We start from the raw sequence: 23776 nt of genomic DNA, 5'->3' as shown, positions 1-23776 counted from the left end.
AATGTCAAATCAGATCCAGCCTATTTGAGAAGTATTTTTATTATTCAGATTTTTCGGTTAAAATTTTATTTTCAACAAACATGCTTATAATCATGTTAGCCGTTGAGTTTAAGGACTATAACATCACACAAGCTTGTCTCTATGTTTTTCAAACTGTTTTTGATTGATAAATCTTAAAAATAAAATTAAAAAAGTATGGCTCGATTATCCGGAAATTCTAATTATCCAGGGTGATTTTTTTAGGAGTCAATCGGATAATCGAGTCCGACCTGTATGTGTAGAAAATTAGGGTAAAATAAGCATAAATACATTCATGCGGTCACTGCAATTACTTCCCATCGATTCTCTACATCTTAATCTTTCAGAAAAGTCCTTCAAAAAATGAGCAGGATAATGATCCGTGCGGTCTGTTTAACCATTTTCATTCGATTCTCCAGACAAGTCTACGCCTGAAACCGTTATGTTCATTAGAAAAAGTGGATGTGTTAGTGAAATACAGAATTTAGTGTCGGTTTGCACTGTTTTTTCCCACTGTGCGCTGTGTTACGTTTTGTACAAAATTTTAAAATTTCCCATACAAAAGTTGTTACGTGGGGGGAGGAAGTGGTATAAAAGGGTCAAATTGTGTGCTACGTAATATTTGAACTTGGCCTGCCTCACTTCAACTTAGTGTTCTTTGAGCACTTCTATAATTAATAATTCTGCTTTTTTCGTCTGCCGGTTCCGGGTAATTTGACCGGAAGACATTTGGTCGAATGCCGTTTAGCAAAAAAAAATGAACTTTAGTGATCATGCGACTGTTCTCCGCATTAGTATAACTCCAAAGATCAGCCTATGATTTAAATGAAACATCTTCGATCAAATATTGTCAGTTTCAACGACAACTAATCCCTGAATGGCAAAACTAGAAAAAAAAAGCCTATGATAAAAAGAAGGAAATATGTATATCTGATGATCATATTGATCATATTGATGTAATGGTGAACAGTGTAGTTTGTTTCTGTCGTGCAGCTTCAAATTTAACTCAATTACGTGTGAAATAGTGAAAGTGCCGCGGGAAAAAGTGTTTTGCGCTGTGGCCGAAAAGTGCATTAACGCGACGACGCCAATAGACCAATAGTTAGGGGGGGGGGGGGGTGGTTGCTCGTGTTTAATTAATGATTTTCTGTCACCCCAGCAGCAGTAACTGCTGGCGAGCAGCAAAGCAAATTTTTTAATTGTTTCTCTGTGTTCTATGTGGTATTATGTGCATAATATTGTATCTGTGTATAGGCTCCAGCGATGGTTGAGTGTAGTCTATGTGGTGGTAATGTGCTTCCAAGCGATTTACCCTTGTGCTGTTCGGGATGTGGATGTGCAAAAGTAGTCCACTACAAATGCACATCTCTGATTAAAGCAGTGGCAAAGGTTATTACGGAGAACGATAATGTAGCGCTCAAATCAAGATCGCTGCCGGGGCCCGTGGCGTGGTGGCTACACGTTTGATTCATAAGAAGATGGTCATGGGTTCGATTCCAGCCCCGGCACTTTCGTCAGTTGCTCTTTCCCCCTGAGAGCAGCTGACACTGACCCCCTTCTGAGCCAATGGCTCAAATGGACCCGGATATTTGGACATCGGCGAACGGCAACTCATAATGGACCGGGCCCCCAATAGACGAGTGCACCGATGAACTGAATTCATCGCGGTCCGAGAATTTTGACACTAGAGCGGGGTCGCTTCCAATCAGATGTGAAAGATTTCCAATCAGAATTGAACAATTCTGATTGGGAACGACCCCGCTGTAGTGTCAAAATTCTCGGACCGCGATGAATTCAGTTCATCGGTGCACTCGTCTATCGGACTGGAAACAGGAACAACCAACAGCCACACATCAACTTCCTCGTGCTCATCATTCTACCATGATAGGGTAGAAAGTGTAAGCAGCGCAACGGCAACCAGTTGGATATAATAGAATTAGAATAGAATACATTTAGGCGCTGTACAAATTGTAAGTACAGCTTCCAATTGGAATCGCTCACGCAGTGCACTAGTGGACAAAAGAGCCGTAAAATGCGAAATTGAACAATTGGGGAGAAATCTAAATTGTACATTGGAGAAGGTAATTTCTGGATTTGGGGGATTAGTTAGTAAAGAAATGGAAAGTATGAAATGTTCCTTTTCTCAATTTAATTCGGGCTTCGGAGCCGAAATTTAATCCCAGGGGTAAAAAGAGTAGAGTTCAGGACGACGTTGCCGATACTTCGGATGATGTTTTTATCGAAAAAGTTAGTTTCGCGGATATTGTTAAGAACAACTCTGGGAATCAAACTAACGGTAAAACTAGTAGAAAGAAAATCGTGAAGTCTAATGACGCTAATGTCACCAAGACGGATGAGGTGACTCGTAAGGCTCGCCCAGTCATCGTGATAAAGCCGCAAGAGTCCAACCAGAGTAGCGACGATACTTGAAAATTTTTGTATACTAAACTGGATCCAAAAATACACAAGATCAGAAACTTTAGAAACGTGAAAGATGGCTCTATTATTGCTGAGTGTGCAACAGGACACAACGTAAATATTGTTAAAGATGGCATTCAAACCGAATTGGATGAAAGCTACAAAGCTCTTATTCCCTCATCGGTGCCAAAGCTTAAAGTGATGGGGATGTGTGATCAGTTCTCTCCCGACATCGCTATCAATGAGTGAAAGTAATCCGTATGTTTGAAAATCCACGTTTTAAGTTCAACAAGTACAACGCAGTGATTGAAGTTGATAAAGATACGTATAGTTGCATGTTAACCGCTGTCGGATCGAATAAGAGCGTCTAACTGAGGTTTGAGAGCATATATTTCGTGGTGCTTCAAAACTGAAAAACGAACTTAGATTACAAATCTGCTGGCGACGAAAATGCTTATCTTACTTACAATTTAGAGGGCTCATAAATTTACTTTCGAACCCGACAAACTTCACCAATCGGCGGATCTTACTGTGAGTCGACAATCTAGTAATAACATGGAGATTAGTTCAATCTGGCTTAAATTCACTTGGGAATCAATTATTTACCGCTTGTACCACAATTACGAACTAAACTAGGAATGGCAAACACCTGTAACTTTCGTTTTCTGCTACGCGATTGAACGATCTTCACAACTGTAATTTCCGCGACTGAATATAGAACTAGATGCTTTGAGGTATACAATTCAAGTGCTCCGTTTCCTAAAACTAATTACAATAGAATACGAAAGATAATGGGACCCAAGCGCCTTTTGGCGCGTTAATGATTATCATACGAGAGATACTCCCTGCTGCTCGGTGTGCATGTGGTAGTTGGCGGGCAGTGCGGCCAACTTTGCGGTGGTCGCGTCGACAACCGCTAAGAAGATAAATATAAAGTTTGAGCGGTGCCTTGTTGTTCCAGCTAAAAGAGGGTCCAGCCATTTCGCCCGAAAGTCATAAGAATGAATGCTAGCTTAGTTGTCACCCAGAAGTTTGGGATAAATTGAGTTGTTTTTGTTTACCTTAACAATAATTGTTATTTTTCAGGTGTTATTTATACAAAATTATGGTATTCATTTTTGTTATTTTGCCTCTTATGTCCACCTAATGAAGGGCATATCGAGGTATAATGTTATTTAAGATAAATACCTCGTTATGTTATTTTGTTGTTATTCTTTTCTGCTCGGGAAGTTATCACATTTTTTCAACATAGGCTGCTTTGATCTACTTGAATACACTTATAAACACGGTCACGAACTGGCAGCCAAACTGCAAGAATTCTCCACTTATTCAAATATTTGCCTTCTTATAAAAATAGGCTGTTCTTTCGAATTTGCAGTGTCAAACCGTGTACTGTTGCAGAGTTGTTTGGCAGCTGAACTGTTAATTTCTCCATGAAATTTATTCCTTCTTTTCGCCAGAAGTTACTTTTCTGAGTTAGATTGTTGTATTCTTCATTACTTCAACGAATTTAACCTCAAAATGACTGACAATTCTCAGGTCATTTTGACAGATGTTACATTAGCATGAAAAGGACGGCAACAGGATCGATAAAGTAAACCCAGTTAACATTTTGGACTGTATATTTTTTTTTATACAACACCATATTAGAACCTATTCAATCGTATAAACTGCACCAAACTGCTATATGTATACCAAAGTGGAGGCCATATACGTGCTTTGGACGACTTTTTTCGACTTTCAATGATATGTAAAACGATGCCCGAAATATTGATAAAAAATCAAATGAAATGACTTCCCATGATCAGTAATGAGATGTATCATTTTGTTAACTATAGTTAACACAGTTAACTATAGTCTTGTTCAACGACGTAGGTTGTTCAAAGAGAATCAATTTTCTTCGCATTATCACTGGCACTTGGTGGGGTGCTCATCCATCTGATATGATAACTCTTTACAAGACAACAATTCATTCTGTTATGGAATATGGTTGTTTTACTTTTGGTTGTGCTTCTCAAACACATTTGGCAAAACTCGAAAAAAATCAATTTCGATGTTTAAGAATTTGTTTAAAATTGATGAATTCCACGCACACAAAATCTATTGAAGTTTTAGCTGGCATTGTTCCTCTCAAAATTCGTTTCAATGAATTGAATACTAAATTTCTAGTCCAGTGCTTTACCAATAACCATCCAATAATTAACATACTGAAAGATTTGTATGAAATTAATCCCTCTTGTAGGATCCTAAATTCATTTATTTATTGTTACACTAGAAACATTGTCCCTCTTGATTCAATTAATTTTTATAATCATGACATAAATGTTCACTCTTTTCAACCTTTAATTGACATCTCTTTAGTTTTGGAAATAAAACAAATTCCATACTATGAGCATTATCGATTTGCTAAATTGTTATTTGACCGTAAATTTGGTGGAATTGAACCTCAGTATTTATTTTATACAGATGGTTCATTCATTAGAAATAGTGCTGGATTTGGAGTTTATAATATTGAGGTGGCTCATTTTTTTAAATTGAAATCTCTTTGTTCCATTTTTGTTGCTGAATTGATTGCTTTATATTTCACATGCAGTGTTATTGAAGGGTATTCTCCAAATTTGTACATCATATGTACTGATAGTTTGAGTTGTTTAAATGCAATTAAATCAACAAATTTCAATTTTAAAATTCATTACATAATCATAATGCTGAGAAAATTAGTATACGATTTACAACGTCGAGGATTTATTATAAAATTTGTGTGGGTTCCTGCACATTGTCAAATTTTTGGTAATGAACAAGCTGATTGTTTGGCCAAATTAGGTGCTACTCGTGGTATTATTTATGAACGTAATATTTTTCATTCGGAATACTTTGCTGAAATCAAACAAAAATCGAAATCTTCTTGGCAAATTGATTGGGATTGCAGTGATAAAGGTCGTTGGTGTCATTCCATTTGTCCTGTTGTGGATAAAAAACCTTGGTTCAAACATTTATCTACTAGTAGAAATTTTATTTGTCTGTTTTCAAGACTTATGTCTAATCATTATATTTCTAATAGTCATTTATATCGTATCAATATTGTAGATTCAAATTTATGTATTTGCGGTGAATCATATCAAGATATTGATCATATAATATTTCATTGTGTTCATTATACATTACCCAGAAAAAACTTAATTGATAGATTTAAAAATTTAGGCTTTTCTTTACCTGTATCTGTTAGAGATATTTTAGGTTGTGAATCTTTAGTCATGATGAAAATTCTTTTCAGATATTTTATTGAAATTGGTTATGCTGTTTGATACTCTTTAATTTTTTTTTTTCAGTTTTCAAGAACTGCGTCCGATTTCTGTCCTTGATGTTCAAAATTCCTTCGTCGTAGTCAGATTACCTTGGTTCATCCCTTGACAAATCCGCATCAAGACCACGGCTCGATTATGGATACTTTTCCGGAGGAGCCTCTAGTTTTAAGTTTATTTTATAATGATTTTTGAAAAGATAAGAGGTTTTATGCCTTTTTGAGAAAGATTTCGTAGATGAGGAAATCACTCAAAGGGGCTTTTCCCTCTTTCAAAATTTTTAGTTAAAAATAAATAACAATAACAATAACAATAACGACGTAGGTTGAACTTGCTCGAAGTTGCTGCATCCTGCTCTTACCCGTTTGTTGACAAATGGGTAAGAGCAGGATGCAGCAACTTCGAGCAAGTTCAACCTGCGTCGTTGAACAGGACTTATATGATCCGTCTTTCTCATGCTTGTGTGTGTGGTCTGTCAAAATGACCTGAGCAATGTCAAACATTTTCATGACTAGCTTTGCTGGTGTAATGAAGAATAGTTTAGTTGCAGACGAACTACTAACTCCAAGAGAGATCAAATCATCAACCTTGTATGGAAAATCGAAAAAAATTCCGCTCCACTGTAATTTTTTTCCTTCGCGTTTTCGAACTCAGGGCATGATTCTACACCAAAAATGATCATCAGCTTACCGAGTTCAAAAATGCTGTTAACTAGTGTTATTAGTGAAATTGCGAAAAAATCCATATTGCAGGTGAGATTTGAACTCACGACCTTATACGCAAGTGGTTGGTACAAAGTAATTCAAATCTCATCGATCATGTTTCATCTTTCTCTTAATTGCATTGTAAATATATCCATCTCTTACGAACACATGTAAGGTACCCCGAGGCAAGTGAGAATGGGGGGCAAGTGAGACCTACAGTTGGTATTTTTTTATGATTTATTTGGAAGACTAACTTTCTTCATGGAAAACATAGGTATCACACCTACGGATACTTTAAATATAAAAAATGTTATTGTTTCAACCATAAAGAGACCATATACGTTATTGTTGTTTATATGTAATTTTCAATGCACTAGGTGAGATTGACGTGCTCTACTACATTCGTCGTTTAAAAATAGATTTTTCATTCTACAAATACTTTTTCGGTTTCGGGATAGTATTTGGAGTTCTTGCAAATGATTTCAAGCGAAAAAGCTGTATTTTATTTTTATTTATTACCTTTAGTTTACTGCTCTCACTTGCCCCAGTGCATTTCGCTATCTGGGGTAAGTGGGATCTATGAGAATAAACAAACACAATTTTATGGGTTCATCTCGCCTTGTCCAGCCTAAGATGAATTAGCACGAAAGTCAATAAAAATTGACGTGTTAAGTAATCTACTGTTGAATTACATTATTACCTTTGTTTAGATGATACAATTCTTGTTAAAAATGGTAAAACCTTGGGTAAAACGAAAAAAAAAAAAAAACAAAAGCATGTATTTTTTATGTTTTTCTCTAAATATCTTCCATTATTTTTTCACATTACGCAGCAGAATGAAATTCTTTTGAGCATTACGTTCATAAAAAAATTAAATACGGAAATGACCTTTTCAAAATTCATGATATAATAAAAACATTATTTAATGATCGTAAGATTATGTAAGGGAGAAGATATTACTGAAAATCTTGAAACCCCAGATTTACTTTTGGCGAGATTCATCAACTATATAATAAAGAGACCAAGTTTCGAAATCTTTTGTCTCCTCACTTTACGGCGTTTTTTGTATAGAAAAAACAATTTATTTTGCATGAGCTGCTAGAGTTGATTCAAGTTTTCTTCCCCAGCGACTTTTTATGTGTTACGTAATTTATGTACGATACCTTAAACCTCTTCTTATTTTAATCTCTAAACATAGTCATTCATATAAGGGATTTATGATTTATGTTACCTTATTTGTTGCAACTTATATTAAGCCCTTTGAACAAAAACTCTGAATAGGTCCCACTTACCCCGTGAAACGCAATAAATGAATTTTTTGGCGTGACAAAACTAAATTAGCATTTTTTTAGGTCCCACTTGCCTCGGGGTACCTTATGAAGAGCGAGGTAGTTTGTTTACTGTTAAACTGCACTTCTGAATAAAATCCCGTTGGAACTCCTTGAATAATTTTATATGGAACATCTGAGTGAATCTCAGTAAAAATTCTTGATGGAATTTCAAGAGGCTCTTTTGGGTAAAACATGGGAAACTGATGAAACTTTTGAAGAAATCGCTGTAGATACTCAAAAAATCGTACTAAAAGATTTAAAATTGGTTCACCATAACTCAAAAAATATGAATTTCAGTGAATTCAAAATTTTCATATAGTGTAAAACTCTAATTTCAACTAGGGTAAGTGTACCAATTATGGCTATAGTACCAATTATTCGCCATAGTTGATTTTCACCCTTCAAAGATGTAAATCAACAAGAAAAAATTTGTGAACAACAGATCACGTTTACAAAAGATGGTCGCTTTCATTTAAACTCCACATTTTGCTCAAATCATGGTAGAAATAAATCATTTTCCTTAAAATTTCGGCTTCCTTGTACCCGTTTTCGCCATAGTGTACCAGTTATGGCTAACCCCATAAGGAATGCATGCAAATAGTGCGAAACCATAACTGGTACAGGGTTCCTATCGTTGGCACACGCTTTAATAAATACTAAAAGTAGTTTTGGCTCCGATTCTGTATTTTTCATGTAAAGTATGGAAACTAAGCTGTCTTTTAAATAATATATTGATGACATTCGTTGGTCTTCTCGTTGTTTTTGTATAAATAGCTTTCCTTAAGTAGTGTCGTAATTGGTACACGCACCCTATATCTTCAATTTTTTCTACTTAAAAAAATCGAGCACTATTCTGGAATTAGGTCCTTAATAAAACTTCATCATTTTGTTTTGTAAACTAGTGTTATTAATAAACTACATTGTTGCTAGATTCTAGAATATCATGACGGTTGAAAAGGAATTTTTAAAATATGGAAAGAAATAGATAAAAATCGTTCTAATATTTCATTTTATTCAATGAAATAAATAGTTATTTCCGAATCAGTCTGTAAGCATTCGATCAACTCTCAGACATTTTTTCCTATCTTTTGATTGCTAATCTTCCAGCCATGGACGGCCACCGCAACCTCCGCTGGATCATCGTTCTCGTTCTCCTTTTCACGCCGCTGATTCTCATCATCATCCGAATGACCCGCGAAACCACCGTGCTCATGCTCGGCTACTGCATCATCTCCTTCATGGCCTACCTGCTGGTGGCGTTCAAGATGACCGTGGTGCGACTTACCTTCCCGAAGGCACAAATCCTCATCGACTACTTCAACGCCCATGTCTTTCACCGGGATGACCCCGTTTCCTATCGGCTCCGTCGCAAGACCTACTTCATCACGTGGAAGATTTTCTTCTCGGTCGGCGCCTTCAACGTGTGCTACGTGGTGGCCTTCATGGCTCTCACCAACCCGACCAGTTCGTACGTGGGCATCGGCGAGTCCGAGGTCAGCTGGTATCACATGGCACTGATCCAAGCGGCTGCAGTGTTTTCGCTGCTGCACCACGGGATTTATGCAACGTCCATACTGGTGGTTTCCTTTCTGATGCACTGGTTCCAGACGGAGTTGGAAATTTTGGCAAAAGCTTTCGCGAAAATTTTTCATGACAAGCCACCGATTGCGTTGCGCAAAAGCGAGAAACGCCGAACGGTTTACGTGAACAAGGAGGAAATTTTGTGGACAGGGATCGAGCGGCGATTGATTTATTGCATTAGCCGGCATGGGGAGGTTATGGAGTAAGTTTCATGGGCCGTTGTTATGATCTTTAGATATGACGAAAAGTGTACATTTACACTCATTAACATGAATTCTTAATTTAATATTTTCCGTAGATTAGTTGGAGTTTTGCGACAGATTGTGGAGCCCATTTTTCTGGGACTCGGATTCTACATTGTAACAACGATTTCAACTCTCATATTCGTTATGATCAAGGACCATGCTTTCAACTATTTGGGTCTAATCCACGTGGTTGTGACCATCATTGAGTTCTACTACTATGCCCATCTGGTGGATGATTTGGACGAAAAGGTAGGTAGTGCATGAAATAACAAATGTAGAGTCTTGGACCATTTGGGCAAGTGTACCTATTTTGGGCACTTGCCGCTATGACTAAGTCATTTGTGAGCTTAACTCTATACAAAAATTCAAATCAATCGGTTTGAAATTGACTTAGTTATAGCGGCAAGTGCCCAAAATAGTTACACCTTCCCAAATGGTACAAGACCCTATATATGTATGACTTTAAGTGGCAGTTGTAGAATTTGTCTATGAATCTTTTTTAAACCTTTGGGGCTGGAGGGGTCATGACTTAGAAAAGACGACAATATTTTTTTTATGTAATTAAATGAATATCAACATTTACGTTCAATCTATATATTATATTTAGAGTTTGAAGTTCCTTTGAGGCAACAAAACTCAGAACGGATGAACCGATCAGCATGATTCTTGCACGGTTTGGTTCGTATTCGTGTTGGCTGTGTTTATTAGTATTAAAAATTACGAAAATAAACTGGAAAAGTAAGAAAATTGACAAATTACAGATTTTTCATGAGCTGGGAAGGAAATCAACACGATCTAAATGAAACCAATCTAGAGTGCGGTGCTATTTTGAGCTTAACAGTTGTCAAACCTCCACAAGACGGCAAGACAAGGTTTGCCGGGCCAGCTAGTAGTTTATAACTCAAGTACCCATTCCTGATAATTGCTGATATTTATTTTAATACTAGCTGTACCCGGCAAACTTTGTCTTGCCTACTGGGTATTTTTGACGTTTTAAGTTTCTAGCCAAGACCAAATCTCCGGTCAACATGTATGGCAGATCAATTTTCAAAAACTCTCAATTTGTCCATGTTTTATGCTTCATAAACCTTCCTTAGGTGGAAACCAACAGGACAAAATTAAGACGATCAAAATCGGACCTTTCGTTCGCATGTTATGCGCGGTCCCACGTATGCCACTGCACAATGGTCCACGAAACAGATTTACGAGGAAAGATGCTTTAACTTTTATGTGGCCGGCAGGGTACCCGGGTACCCAGCACCCATTTAAAATACACGGTGTAGAAAAAAGCAAAAAGTTTGCCGGCCACATAACGGTTAAGCGCCTTTAAATGATTTTTTAGACACATATGGTCTTCTACAAAGTTTTTCCTAAAAATAAGGCCCTCTTTCCAATACATGAAAATTAGGGTGGTCCATATTTTCAAAGATTTTAGAAACCAAACTTTCTTATAACTACATACATTCTTCGGGAAAGTTGATCAATTTTGAGCAAGTTTGCTGAAGACAGTTTTAAGTAGCTTTAAAATTGACCGATCTAGTGATATTTTTCTGAATTAGCTTAGGGCGGTTCAAGAAAAACCGGTTTTCTGGCATTCACTTTTCCAGTTTCGATTTTTCATCAAAGTCGCCCAAGAAACAGTTGTAGAGCATTTGAAGACGCGTCATTTCGTGCGCTGAGATGGTCGTTATCTTTTTTGGTTCAATAGTTGTAGGGGTTTTTCTTAAAACATCATAGTTTTTTAAAAAGGGTTTATTTTGGGTTGGGGCAAACATAAACAAATATCTTTTTCCCGCCTTCAAAAGAAGAAATGTTGTTATAAAACATATCAAAAAATTAGAGGGATGGTATTTTTGTAACTCAAGTAAAAAATACTTGAAAAGAGCCATTTTTTTTTTAGAAAATCATCAATATCTTTTGAACGGAATGACGTAGCAACATTCTCAACGCACGAAAATTCGCATTTTTCAAAGCTCTAAAAATGGTTTTTAGACAACTTTGATGAGAAATTTGAAACAAAAAAGATAAAGCGTTTAAACTTTTTTGACCAAATTTGGAGGTTTTTCCCATTGTTTTCATAGAGTGACGCTAGAACAAATCGTTTTATTGCTTTATCTTTTTTGTTTGAGAATTTTGCTACGTCATTCTGTTCAAAAGATATTGATGTTTTTCTAGAAAAAATAGGCACTTTTCAAGCATTTTTTAATTAGGTTACTAATTTTTTGATATGTTTTATAACATCATTTCTTCTTTTGAATCCGGGCAAAAGATATTTTTTATGTTTGCCCCAACCCGTCTTGCTCTACAAGTGTTTCATGGGCGACTTTGATGAAAAATCGAAACTGAAAAAGTTAATGCCAGAAAACCTGTTTTTCTTGAACCACCCTAAGCTAACTCAGAAAAATATCACTAGATCGGTCAATTTTAAAGCTACATAAAAACTGTCTTCAGCAAACTTGCTCAAAATTGATAGATCTACTTATCCGAAGAATGTATATAGTTATTCCTGCAAATAAAAAAGTTTGGTTTCCAATTTCTTTGAAAATATGGACCACCCTAATCTTCATGCACATTGAAAAGAGGGCCTTACTATTAGGGACAATTTTATAGAAAACCATTATTGTCTAAAAACTCATTTGAAGTCGCTAAATGCATCTTTCATCGTAAATCTGTTTCGTGGACCACTGTGCGCTGCATTTAAAAAAAATAGATATGAAAAAAATCTAGAACTTCGTTAACGAGAAGGTGTTCGAAAAAAGACATACCAATAGATAAAAGACATGCATGCAAACAGTTAAGGCTTTCAGCATTTGAAACAGCAGCAATAGGATTTACCGAAATGTTGCTGAAGTTCAGCACAACGTTTTTTTTGATGTCGTCATATATTTTAAAGAAAAAGTATTCATATTGGTCTTGTGTGAATTATTTCAGACATGTCTTCAAGCACTACGATACAAACCGTCCTAAATTTCATCAAATACTTTTTATACCACTTTTTCAAAATTTGTTCGGAAATTATAGGGACTTCACTAGTAATAATTTGGGGGATTAATTCAAGGATACATACCTCTATAAAGTAGGATTTTTTAGGAATTGACTCTGGTATTTTTCATGAAATTTCTTGATGATTTTTCCAGAGATTGCCCAGAGATTCAGGATTTCTTAAATTATTTCTTCTGGGAATTCCAGGAACGTGTAAAAAAATAAATAAAAAAACACGTGGAATTTCTTTAAAAATGCAACGACATATTTTCTTCAAATCATTATAAGATTCTTTATTTCTTTATCGAACAATTCATTCGGAAAATTTGACTTCAGGAAATATGTTTTTGAAATTTCATTTCATTTCTCTTTTGGAAATTAGGAATTTCTTCTAGAAACCTTCTTAGAATTCCATATGGAACATATCGAATATTTTTGTTTTCAGAGATGCTGTTGAGGCCCAGAAAGTTCTCACAGGAGGGGATTTTATTTATTATCGTACAAATTGGGCCGAAGGGTCTTAGATTTTCATGAAACTTTTTCCACAGGTAGGGCTCATGGATATATGAACAAAAAAAAATGAAAAAAAAAAAATCAGGGTCACCTATTTTTCAGAAAAGCTTAGATGGAAATTTTTCGTATTCCCCTGAGACTACTTACTTTGAAAAATCATAATTCAAGAGCAAAGCATCGTAGAAACAAAGTTTTTATTAGAAAATATAAGCAAATTTTCTCAGAAATCCAAAAAATATATGAACAAAATTTTCCACAGTTGAGAAAATTCGTAAAGAAAATCTGGAAAAAACTATGCCCGAACTCGTGGAAAATTTTCAAAAAAAAAAAAATTTTTTTTGAGAAGGTTAATTTATAAGCTTTAATCGCTGAAATTTTTGGAATGCATTTTTTTCGTTTTTGAGTTATGGCCAAATTGGTTGAAAAATGTCCAAATGTGCCATATAAGCCTTTTCCTTGAAAAATCATAGCTCAAGAACGAAACATTGTAGCAACAAAGTTTTTTTAAAAAATGAAAGTAGATTTTCTCAGAAATCCAAAAAAATATGAAGTGGAAAAAGTATTCCACAATTTTTTTTCAACAAAATTGGCCAAAACTCAAAAATGAAGAAAAGTGCATTCCAAAAATTTGAGCGCTTGAAGCTTATAAAATAACTTCTCAAAAATATTATTTTGAAAAATTTCCACGAGTTCGGGCACAGTTTTCCGGCTTTTCTTTACTAATTTTCTCAACTGTGGAAAATTTTGTGGAAAACTTTTTCCAGGTCATATTTTTTTTTGGATTTCTGAGACAAAAAATCATTTTCTAAAAAAAAAGCATTGTTTCTACAACGCTTTCTTTAGTTATGATTTTTCAAAATAAGAAGTGTAAGGGGAAAACAAAAAAAATCCTGTTGAATTTTCCGGGAAAATAGGCGACCCTGAATTTTTCTCATTTTTTTGTTCATATATCCATGAGCCCTGCCTGTGGAAAAAGTTTCATGAAAATGTGAGACCCTTCGGCCCAAACCCGTACGGTAGTAAAAAAAATCCTCAGGAGTTTCTTCTGGAATTCTTGCAATATTTTACCCGGTCTAGTTTAGTCCTTTAGTCTTGAAACTTTTAAGCAATCTTCCGAAATATTTGTCCAAAAAATTTACCTTCAATCATTTTTTTTTCATGAATCTCTCCAGTGATTTATTTGGAAATCCCTTCAAATTTTGTTTTGAGATTTTATTTCAGGCAATGTTCCAGGAATTTCTACACGAATTCTCTTGCAATTCACACGGTAAATTTTGCACGTATACCAAGAAATTGCTCCAGGAATTTCTCGATTAAGTTTTCCAGCAACTTTTTCAGAAGTTTTTGAGGGAATCGTCTCATGATTTTCATGGATTTTCTCCAGGATTTCTCCTTAAGGAGAGTCAGATGATTTTTTTTTCCTGGTGGACAATGTGCTTGGCTTTTGCAAAAACAATTTCTAAACAAAATTTCGAAACTATAGTTTACAATTTGGTCAGCAAAACCCCTCATGACGAAGAGCACAAACCTGTCAATAATACCCTAAGGTACCCTACATAAGGAATCTAACAATTTCTTTAGAAAATTATCCAGGATTTTTTTTTAGAATTTTTGTCAGGAATTTCTAAGGGGTTCTGTCCAGAAATTTTTGTACAAATGTCTTCAGAATATTTTTTCTGCAATTTCTTCACGAACTTCTCCACTTTCCCTCTAGGTGCCCTTTCTTAAGAAATTTAGAAAAATCGGAGATTTTTTTCTGGGATACTTTAAGAAATTTTCCCCAAGATTACGCTCAAGATTCCTTCAGGAGATTATCCTACAATTTTTCTATTCGCATCGGGAAGTTCTCCACGAGTCCTTTCGTCAGGAATTTCTCCAGTTTTTTTTAAGAATTGCTTAAAAAATGTTAGAAATGTCATAACGATTTGTTTATCTATCGAAACCTCCAGGTATTTTTTTTGAAAATTTGTCAAGAAATTAATCTAGAAATTTCTGCAAGATTTTCTCGAAGATTTTCCCAGGAATGCCTTAAGGAAGTTTTCATCGGATTCTTCCCTGAATAGCTAAGTAAATTATTCCGGGAATTTTCTCAAGCATTTCTTTTGGAATTCTTGTAAGACTTTTCGTAGGAGTTAGTCCTACATTTCTAGTAATAACTCAGGAATTTATTTTTCAATTCCCAAGTTTCTTTTTTAATATATACTGGTTTTTCTTTTACCAAATTTTCCCAGGAGTTTCTTAAGCACTTCGGTTTGAATTCAAAGTTCCACAAAAGGTCAAAGCTTGAAAGCTTTCTAAATTTCCACTATGGCCAAATATGGAACCACTATGGCCATAAACCCTAGCGAATTTGTTCCAGAATGTTTCCAGAACTTTTGAGTATGAGCTTCCAGGAATTTGTCCAACAAAACGTTTCCTGAAAGTTCTTCTGTAGGCTTCCAAGAAATGTCTCAAGGAGTCAGGAGTCTCAGGAATTTCTTCATGTAATTCTTCAATAAGTCTTCCAAATATATCTAGAGAAAAAAAAAGAACAGGAATTTGTATCGACATTTTCCTATGGAGTTTTTAAAAATATCTTTAGAAATCTCTCTGGGAACTTCACCAAAAATGTTATGAATACGTTTTCCAGTAGAACCTTTTGCAAATTTTCTAGTATATATTCTTAAATTCCTCTAAAATGCCCGGCGCATTTTTTTTTATAAATTTCTCTAAAATCCAAGAATTTACATGGTATTACTCCAGCTTTCGTTCAAAAATCCCCGAAAATCTAAGATTTTTATGTGGTTTTTTATGGATATTTTAAATTATATTTCTCTGGATATTCTCAAAAATTTTTCCATGAGGATTTTCTCCAAAAAAATGCTAGAATTTTTGACAAAAATAATCAAATAGTATTTCCGGATATACGTTCAGCTATTTCATGAAGATTTTTTATTTCAAATATGCCAGTAATGATAATAGGACAATTTTTCAGGGACATTTTCTGGGAATCTTTTAAGAAACTTCTTAGGGATTTCTCCAGAAGTTCTTCCATGATACTTTTTAATAATTGCTTTCTTCCAGTAAATTTGGCAAGAAGTTTCTTCGGAATATTCCACAAGATTTCTTCGTATATTCAGAAATTCCTCCACAAATACCTCAATGTATGACTTTTGTTTTTTTTTTTTCAAAAATTTCTCTCAAAATTACCTCAGGGTGGTTTTGGGAATTTTTCAAGGAATATTTCAGGTTTTTTTCTGAAGTATTTCAAAGAATTCTTACATTTTTTCCAGGGGTTGCTTCAACAATTTCTCTGGTGATTTAACTATAATTTTGTGCAGAAATTTTCATTTTTTTTTTAAAGTCTTCAAAAATTTGATAGCTGTAGCAATTCCGATAGGATATTAATGATTCAAGGGTTCATTTTTGGCATTCATTGTGCGACTCTGGTTAGTTTTGAATAAGTGTCGTTTTCGTAAACGCCATGAAATAATGTAAAAGTTTAATTTTGAAAAAAATGATTCAATTCGCAGTAAAACGAATTAACTAATGAAACCATTGTAATTTTCTGGTTTCAATATTCGAATATTGTGCTTCATAAGGTGGAAGATGAAATAAAATCGAACCTTATTTACGAAGAGCATATAACTGATTTTTTTTCTGCCTTCTTATAATTCCACTACATATGCATCTTGCCATTCCTCCTGAAGTTTTTTGAGAAATTTATCCAATAGTTTTATTTGCAATTATTCCAGGAACTTCTAAATCCTTTTGAAAAATATTTATGAAGTTTTGTAACAATTTCTCGAAGAAAATACGGCAATATTTGGAAAAGTTTCTCTTAGACTTTTTCAAGAATTGAGTAGAAGCAATAATAATTATAATTATTTTCCGTGGATTTTGCTGGGGGTTTCGATAAGAGTTTGTCATACAGTTTATTCGGGTTTACCTTCAGAAATGGCAACAGGAACTTTCCCAAGAATTTCTCCTGCAATATCTCAACATTTTACAGAAAATTCTCAAGAAGTTTTTCCGAGATACCTGAAGCAGGAAATTTAGCAATAAGTTTCTTCGGAATATTTTCCCAAGATTTATTCATAATTCAGGAATTCCTTCCCTAATGCGTATATTTATAACTTGCGAATTTCTACTAATAATATCTCTAGCAATTACCCCTGATTTGTTAACGAATATTTCAGGATTTGTTGAAGTATTTTTACAAGATTTTTGCCAGAAGTTGCTTCAATTTATCTGGATAAAAAATTCCCAGGTATTTAACCATAAATTACTGCAAAAAAATTGACTTAAGTCATTTCTCCAGTGATTATACTGATTTTGTTTTTTTTCAAAAATTCAATTGTTATAGAAATACCGACAGGTTTTTTAGGTTTTATTCTTGAAATTTCGTCAGAAATTTCGCTAGGGATTTTTCAATGAACTTTGTGAGATATTTTCTAGGAGCTCTTCTGGGTTTTTTTTTCTTGCGGAACGCCTTGAAGAGTTCGTTCAGTAATTTCTCTAGGAATACCTTCCAAGATTCCTCCGGACATGCTTCTTGCAATTCCTCCTGGCATTCTTCCAGAAATTTCTCCAACAGGTTTTCTTGTAATCATTTCAGACATTTACAGAAGTCCTCTTAACAATTTAAAAAGGAAATTATAAAAATTAGATATTTTATCAAAAAATTCTCCAAGGCTTTCTCTAGGAACTTATGCACTAAACCTTTCATAGATTTCTTCTGGAATTTCTTGAGGATTTTCTTTCTGGAATTCCTTGAAGATTTTTTCGGAGGAAACATTCAGTAATTTTTTTCAATAAAGTCATCACCGAAAAACTCCTGATTTTTTTTAAACTCCTGAAATTTCTCAGGAATTGTACTATAAAGATTTTTTAAACGTTTCTTCAAGGGTTTATCCAAAAAGACCTGAAATTTTCTGTGAAACTTCTGATGACCTTCTCCGTAATTTTTCATAGAATAGCTTCACGATTTTTTCCAGGATTGCTCCGGGAACATCCCAGAAATTCAGTGGGATTTTTTTCATGACTTTCTCTACCGATTTTTCAAGGAATGGGTCTACGTTTTTTTCAGGTTTGCTCCAAGAATGCAACAGAAAATACATCCATTTTAGTATTTTTTTCTGGCCTTCTAGGGAGCATCCATTGAGTACGTCACGCTAAAATTGAGAATTTTCAACCCGACCTCCCCCCTTCGTACGGGTTTTCCTATACCTAATACATTGCTTGTCACACTTTCACAAACCCTCCCTCCCCCCTCTAAGCGTGACGCACTTAATGGATGCCCTCCCCCCCTACATTATTTCAAAGAATTATTCCAGCAATTGAATCCAATCATTAATCATTAGATTAACATTTGTGGGCTTCGTGGCCGAGCGATTAGTGGCGTCATTCGTTTTGCTGTCTCGTAAGCCTCAGAATGTGGGTTCGATTTCCGCTCCTGCCGGGAAAAACTTTCCGTCAAGCGGAAAATTCTCGACAGGGCCACTGGGTGTTATATGTGTTGTCCGTTGTCTAATGTTAGTAATGTTCAGTCTGTAGATTCCGCACGGTCAAAGATGGTGCAATTGTCTTTAATTATTATTATCTTAACTATTTCCTACAGTTTACCATTTCAAAATTTAAAAAAAAATTGAAACATGTTCCTGTTACATTACATGGCGACCATGACCATGAAAAAAATGAGAAAAAAATAAATAAAATGAAAAAGTGAAATAAATTACTAATAAAATAACATAAAAGTAAATAAAATTAAACGAACATAGAATAAACTAAATTAATAAGTAAAATAATTTCAACAAATTCAAATGAGGTAAAAGACAATAAATGGTTAAGGCTGAATATGGATCGCCAATCCGAATACGGCGGGTTCGATTCCCGTTCCAGTCGGGACTTCCTGGGCATAGTGTATCATTGTGCTTGCTTTACAATATACAAATTCATGCATAGCAGGCAAAGAAGACCTTCAATTCAGAACCGTGGAAATGCTCAAAGAACACTACATTGATAAGAGGCCGGCCAAGTTCCAGTGGGAAAATAGAGCCATAAAAAAACAAGAAAAAAAAGAAAAAAGAATAAGAAGAAGAAAAGAAGACAATAAAATAAAATTCATTTTAAACATTCGATCAAAATGCATTTATTACACGGTACACAGCTACAAAACCTACAACTCTCATTGATAAATGCATATTGTCCAATCAATGTCTAACTGCACATTTTCCAACATCCACAGAACAACCTCATCGCCATCGCCCTCTACCAGCAGGACTGGCACGGTCAGATGAAGTACAAACTCACGCTGGAGAAGCACTACCGCAGTGTCAAGACCATGATGATGATTGTGATAATGCATTCGCAGAAGCCATTCCGTTTCACCTGCGGAGGACTGTACAAGATGTCCGTGCCCGTATTTACCACCATGATAGAAACACTCTACTTTGCGGTCACATTTATGATGAGAACGATTAAAATTCAGCGCTAAGTAAGTCACGTTTGCTGGATTTGCGGGATGGAACTAGGGTATGTGTGGACATGTTGGTCACCTACATATTTGAAGGTTTGTTTTGAAAATTTTGAAATCTGTCAATATTTGACATAATTTTGAAAATGTTTTATTATAATATTTCTAGAAGAACCGTTAAATCGATTTCAATCTTGAAAATACTCAACATTTTAAGTATTTTTTTTCAGAAAAAAAAAACTATCTATACCAGAATACTCCTACCCTACCAGTTCAATGACCGGATTCAGCTGGATTGAATAAATTACTATCGGTATGCTTTGTTTAAGTCCCGTCCATTTTCGCTTTCGTAGTTGATTATCACCTCTGTCCGTCTGTTCCGTACTCCGTTAGCGACAGTCAGTTATACTTAGTAGCAAGACCATGCGTGCGTACATATACTTGAAGCTACTCACCATCCTTATTGATGTCCCAGATGACGACCCGAGTGCGGAGTCTGGCAAAATTCAGCGCCAGAATTCGTCCCACTCCGCCGCCTCCACCGGTGATTAGTACCACTTGGCCGGACACATCCTGAAATGATAAATGGTTGAAATAAAGCGATGAGAGAGATGTTTGCTGGCAAATAACCGTAAAAACGCTATGATTGTTGGTCAAATAGTTTATTGCGAATTTATTTATGACTGGAACACCCATCATCTCTCGTGTGTTCGCGATTCCATCCTCCACATGTGTGGTGTTCAACGTTCCATGCAATCCATGCTGCAGCCACAAGCGGCTTGGTGTGACTTTTCTCACGCTTCGGTAAGTTGGTCCCATGATAGATCTATCTGATCATTATCAAATATTGAATGAATATTAATCACTTTTCAAGATTACTCAGTGCTCATATGCTGGTGGGCACGAATGGCAATCTGTCAGTCTTCACACGAGGCACTTTGTTTGTAGCAATAATTTCATATTTGGCAACTGTTTTCACACCTCACAAGTCATTTATTTTCACGCATGCAATGTTGAGAACCGATATGGTAGGCCTTATTCTGAAATCTATTTTTAGATTAGTTGTGAATTACCTTGGCGATCCTTCTCTTCCGGGCTTTAGAGAGCAATCATATTTACGTATCATTTCTAGCACAATTTTTAAAATACTCTTCTTCCCTTTTTAACCATATTTTTCTAGATTAGCATCTGAAAGGGCGTAACAACTAGATTCTACCGTTACTCCTAGGTGTATTTCCAATTATTTATGAAATATCTTACCAGTAACAGGAAGCGCAGACTCCCCTCTATCTGATAAGTTGGAACCTTATGGGACCATATATGTATATTAGATTGTCAAACAACTGTTACGATATGTGTTACGATAGTGAATTCGGCAGAGATGTTGAGTACATCAAGGGTTACGGATAATGAACTGCAAATTTCGTATTTCTCTCCCTAGGCGGCGCTCTAGTGAGCATTTTTGAAACCTCATAGCTCAGAGCTTGGATAACTTGGAAAGATGGTGTCTTCTGCAAAATTGACCAGTATGTCATAGACTTACATTTGGTACAAAATATTTTCCAATACATGGCCTCTGTTACACTATCGCAGAGTCCCCAGAACACCAGAAAGTATTCCGGAAGAAATCTCGAGTGGAATCCCTGAATCGATCTCATACAAAGCTCCTTTGAATATCCTGGAGGAATTCCAGAAAGAATCCAGGATGAATTTTCAAAGAAAACCCTGACGATATCTTTGAAAAAATCATTGATGGAATCCCTTGAGAAATCCTAAGAGGAATATATGCAGTAGTCCTGGGAAAAATCCTTAAAAGAGTCCTGGAAGGAATCTCAATAGCAATCTCTAAAATAATCCCAAGAAACATTCCGGAAGCCATTTCTGAAGAAACCCCAGGATAAACCCCCAAAAGAATCCCGGGAGGAATCCATCGAAGGATCGATAAAGGAATCATTAGAAGAATCTCAGAATAAATCGCGAAGGAATACCAATATGTTGGAGGGTATACACTTGCCTATGTTGCCCTTTACAGGCATGTATCAAGTAACGTACTGAAAAAAAAAGTTTTAAAATTAGAAGATTCAGAATGTTGATTATTTGGCAAATTGAGAGATGAAATCGCGTTCCGGTGAGATTTGAACCCAAGACTCCGTATTCGCTGGACCGGTGCTTTAATCAACTATGCCACAGAACAGGTAACGATTCTGCGGAATCTCTCTCTCTCTCTTTCGGTTTAGATGCTAATCTCTCAACAACATGTTCGCGGTTATCGTACCAGCAAATTGGTACATGTCTGTAAAAGCACAGAGACCAGACATCCAGGCTAGAACAAATTTCATTCAGAAAGTTGTATAAGGATTTGAATCTTCGCTTGAGTAAGGTTGCAAACCAATATACGATGGCAACACTAACACCGCTAAACACCATATTGCCACAGTAAGTGGTGAGTTGAAACATTTCAAGTGGTGAATTAAATTAATATGGAAAATTAACCGATTGCAGCACCACGCTATTGCCACTTGTGTTACCGATGAATAATTCTTATGTGATCGACTGTATGTTGGATGTCTTCAGTTATGTTGTTGGCTTTTCAGTCTTCTGGGAGAATCAAAACAACTACATATTTTCTTGATCCGACGTTTCGGCCCTTATTGGACCTTTTTCAAGGATTGCTTACACAAGATTCAGATTGGACTTGGATGTCTGTTTTCTGAGGTAAAAGGCAACATAGACATGTAAACCCTAGTTGCGTTTCATCGGCGCAGTTGACCGTGCGACCAAACCAAGCTCTCCACGCATACTAAATAGACACTGGCAATACATACGGTTCGATGCCTAGGTATGCGGAGTGCGACAGTATGTCTCGGGCACTATAAAAGTAATTCGCTCTCGCTAGTATAATTAGAAGGCACAACCGTGAGTATGTTGGAATCTAAGCCGAACGAGAGATGGAATTGTGAAAATAGGAGTGTTCATGGAGTGGGGTCGGAGTCAGTTTGGCTTTCTATTCAGCAGAATCGTTACCTGTTCCGTGGCATAGTTGGTTAAAGCACCGGTCTAGCGAATACGGAGTCGTCGGTTCGAAATTCCACCTGAACGCGATTTTTTTCACAATTTCATCTCGCAATTTTGCCAATTAATTTTCAAGTTTATCCCAAATACAAGATGAATTTATAAAGGAAACTCTGGAAAAATCATTGCAGGAAACACATGAGAAATTTCTGAAGGAATTATTATTTATTTATTTATCTGTATTAACGAGATTTTTAGCCCTGGGCTAGTTCATCTCGGGACCCACGCTTTACTTCCCTTCCGAAGGAAGAACTCACATTTTTGTGAGTTTGTCGGGAGTGGGATTCGATCCCAGGTCCTCGGCGTGATAGTCATGTGTTCTAACCATCCAACCAGGTCCGCTCCACTTTTCTGAAGGAATCCCAAAATAATTCTTACAAGAATTTCTTGAAAGAATGCCGAAAAAAAATCATAAGAGAAATCAATAAAATAATCTTAGAAGCAATTTCGGAAGATATTCCTGTGGGAATCCCAGAAGAAGAAATTCTGAATGAAGTTAGGGAATAATCTCGAATGATGTTTCGGAAAGAAACTTGAGAAAAACCAATAGAAAAAAATCCCAGAAGGAATCAATGAAGAAATCCTTGCAAGAAACACCGATGTAAGCCCAGGAGAATTTCTGAATTGGATTTCAGTAAGAATTCCTGGAGGAATTGCGGGCAGAATCTTGGAGGAATCCCTGAAGGAATCATAGGGGAAATTCTAAAATAAAAAACTCTGGAAGTGTCAATGAAGAAATATCGAAAAGAATCTTGGAAATATTCTTGGGAATAAGGAATTCCGGAAAGAATTCATGAGATATCAGTTGAGCAATACTAGAAGAATTCCTGGAGGATTCCCATAGAAATCCTAGAAGGAATTTATGGTGGAAGCCCGGTAGAAATCCTAGAAGGCATCCTAGCAGATACCACAGGAAAAAGCATGGAGGAATCTCTAGTGAAATTTTGGGAATAATCCCGAATGAAATCATAAAAGGAAGCCTAAGAGAAATCCCTGATGGAATACCGGAAAATATCCATGAGGATATCTCGGGAGCAATCCCTAAAGGAACGAAAGGGGAAGTAATCCCTAAATCAACGAAAGAATCCTGAGAGGAATTACTAACGGAATTACATAAAAAAAACAAAATATCCTGCAAGAATCCTTCACATAATCT

General features: G+C 35.8%; 2 protein-coding genes across 2 annotated transcripts in view; one reads left to right on the top strand and one right to left on the bottom strand.

Annotated features, from left to right (window-relative positions):
- The window catches only part of LOC109428798 (estradiol 17-beta-dehydrogenase 11), a 93211-nt gene that overhangs the window by 36865 nt on the left and 32570 nt on the right, over positions 1–23776 (bottom strand). Inside the window, exon 2 of the mRNA XM_019704654.3 lies at positions 20004–20121. Coding sequence (XP_019560199.3) covers positions 20004–20121 — 118 coding nt within the window. The remainder of the gene's footprint in view (positions 1–20003; positions 20122–23776) is intronic.
- On the top strand, positions 6174–19993 carry LOC109421012 (uncharacterized). The gene is made up of 3 exons (XM_062850590.1): positions 6174–9556; positions 9653–9848; positions 19321–19993. The coding sequence occupies exons 1-3, from the start codon at positions 8883–8885 to the stop codon at positions 19567–19569; spliced, it is 1119 nt and encodes a 372-aa protein (XP_062706574.1). The 5' UTR covers positions 6174–8882; the 3' UTR covers positions 19570–19993.

This window comes from Aedes albopictus, chromosome 2 (assembly GCF_035046485.1).
Source record: "Aedes albopictus strain Foshan chromosome 2, AalbF5, whole genome shotgun sequence".
In the NCBI taxonomy this organism is placed as follows: domain Eukaryota; kingdom Metazoa; phylum Arthropoda; class Insecta; order Diptera; family Culicidae; genus Aedes; species Aedes albopictus.
This window is presented reverse-complemented; position numbering and strand designations above follow the sequence as displayed.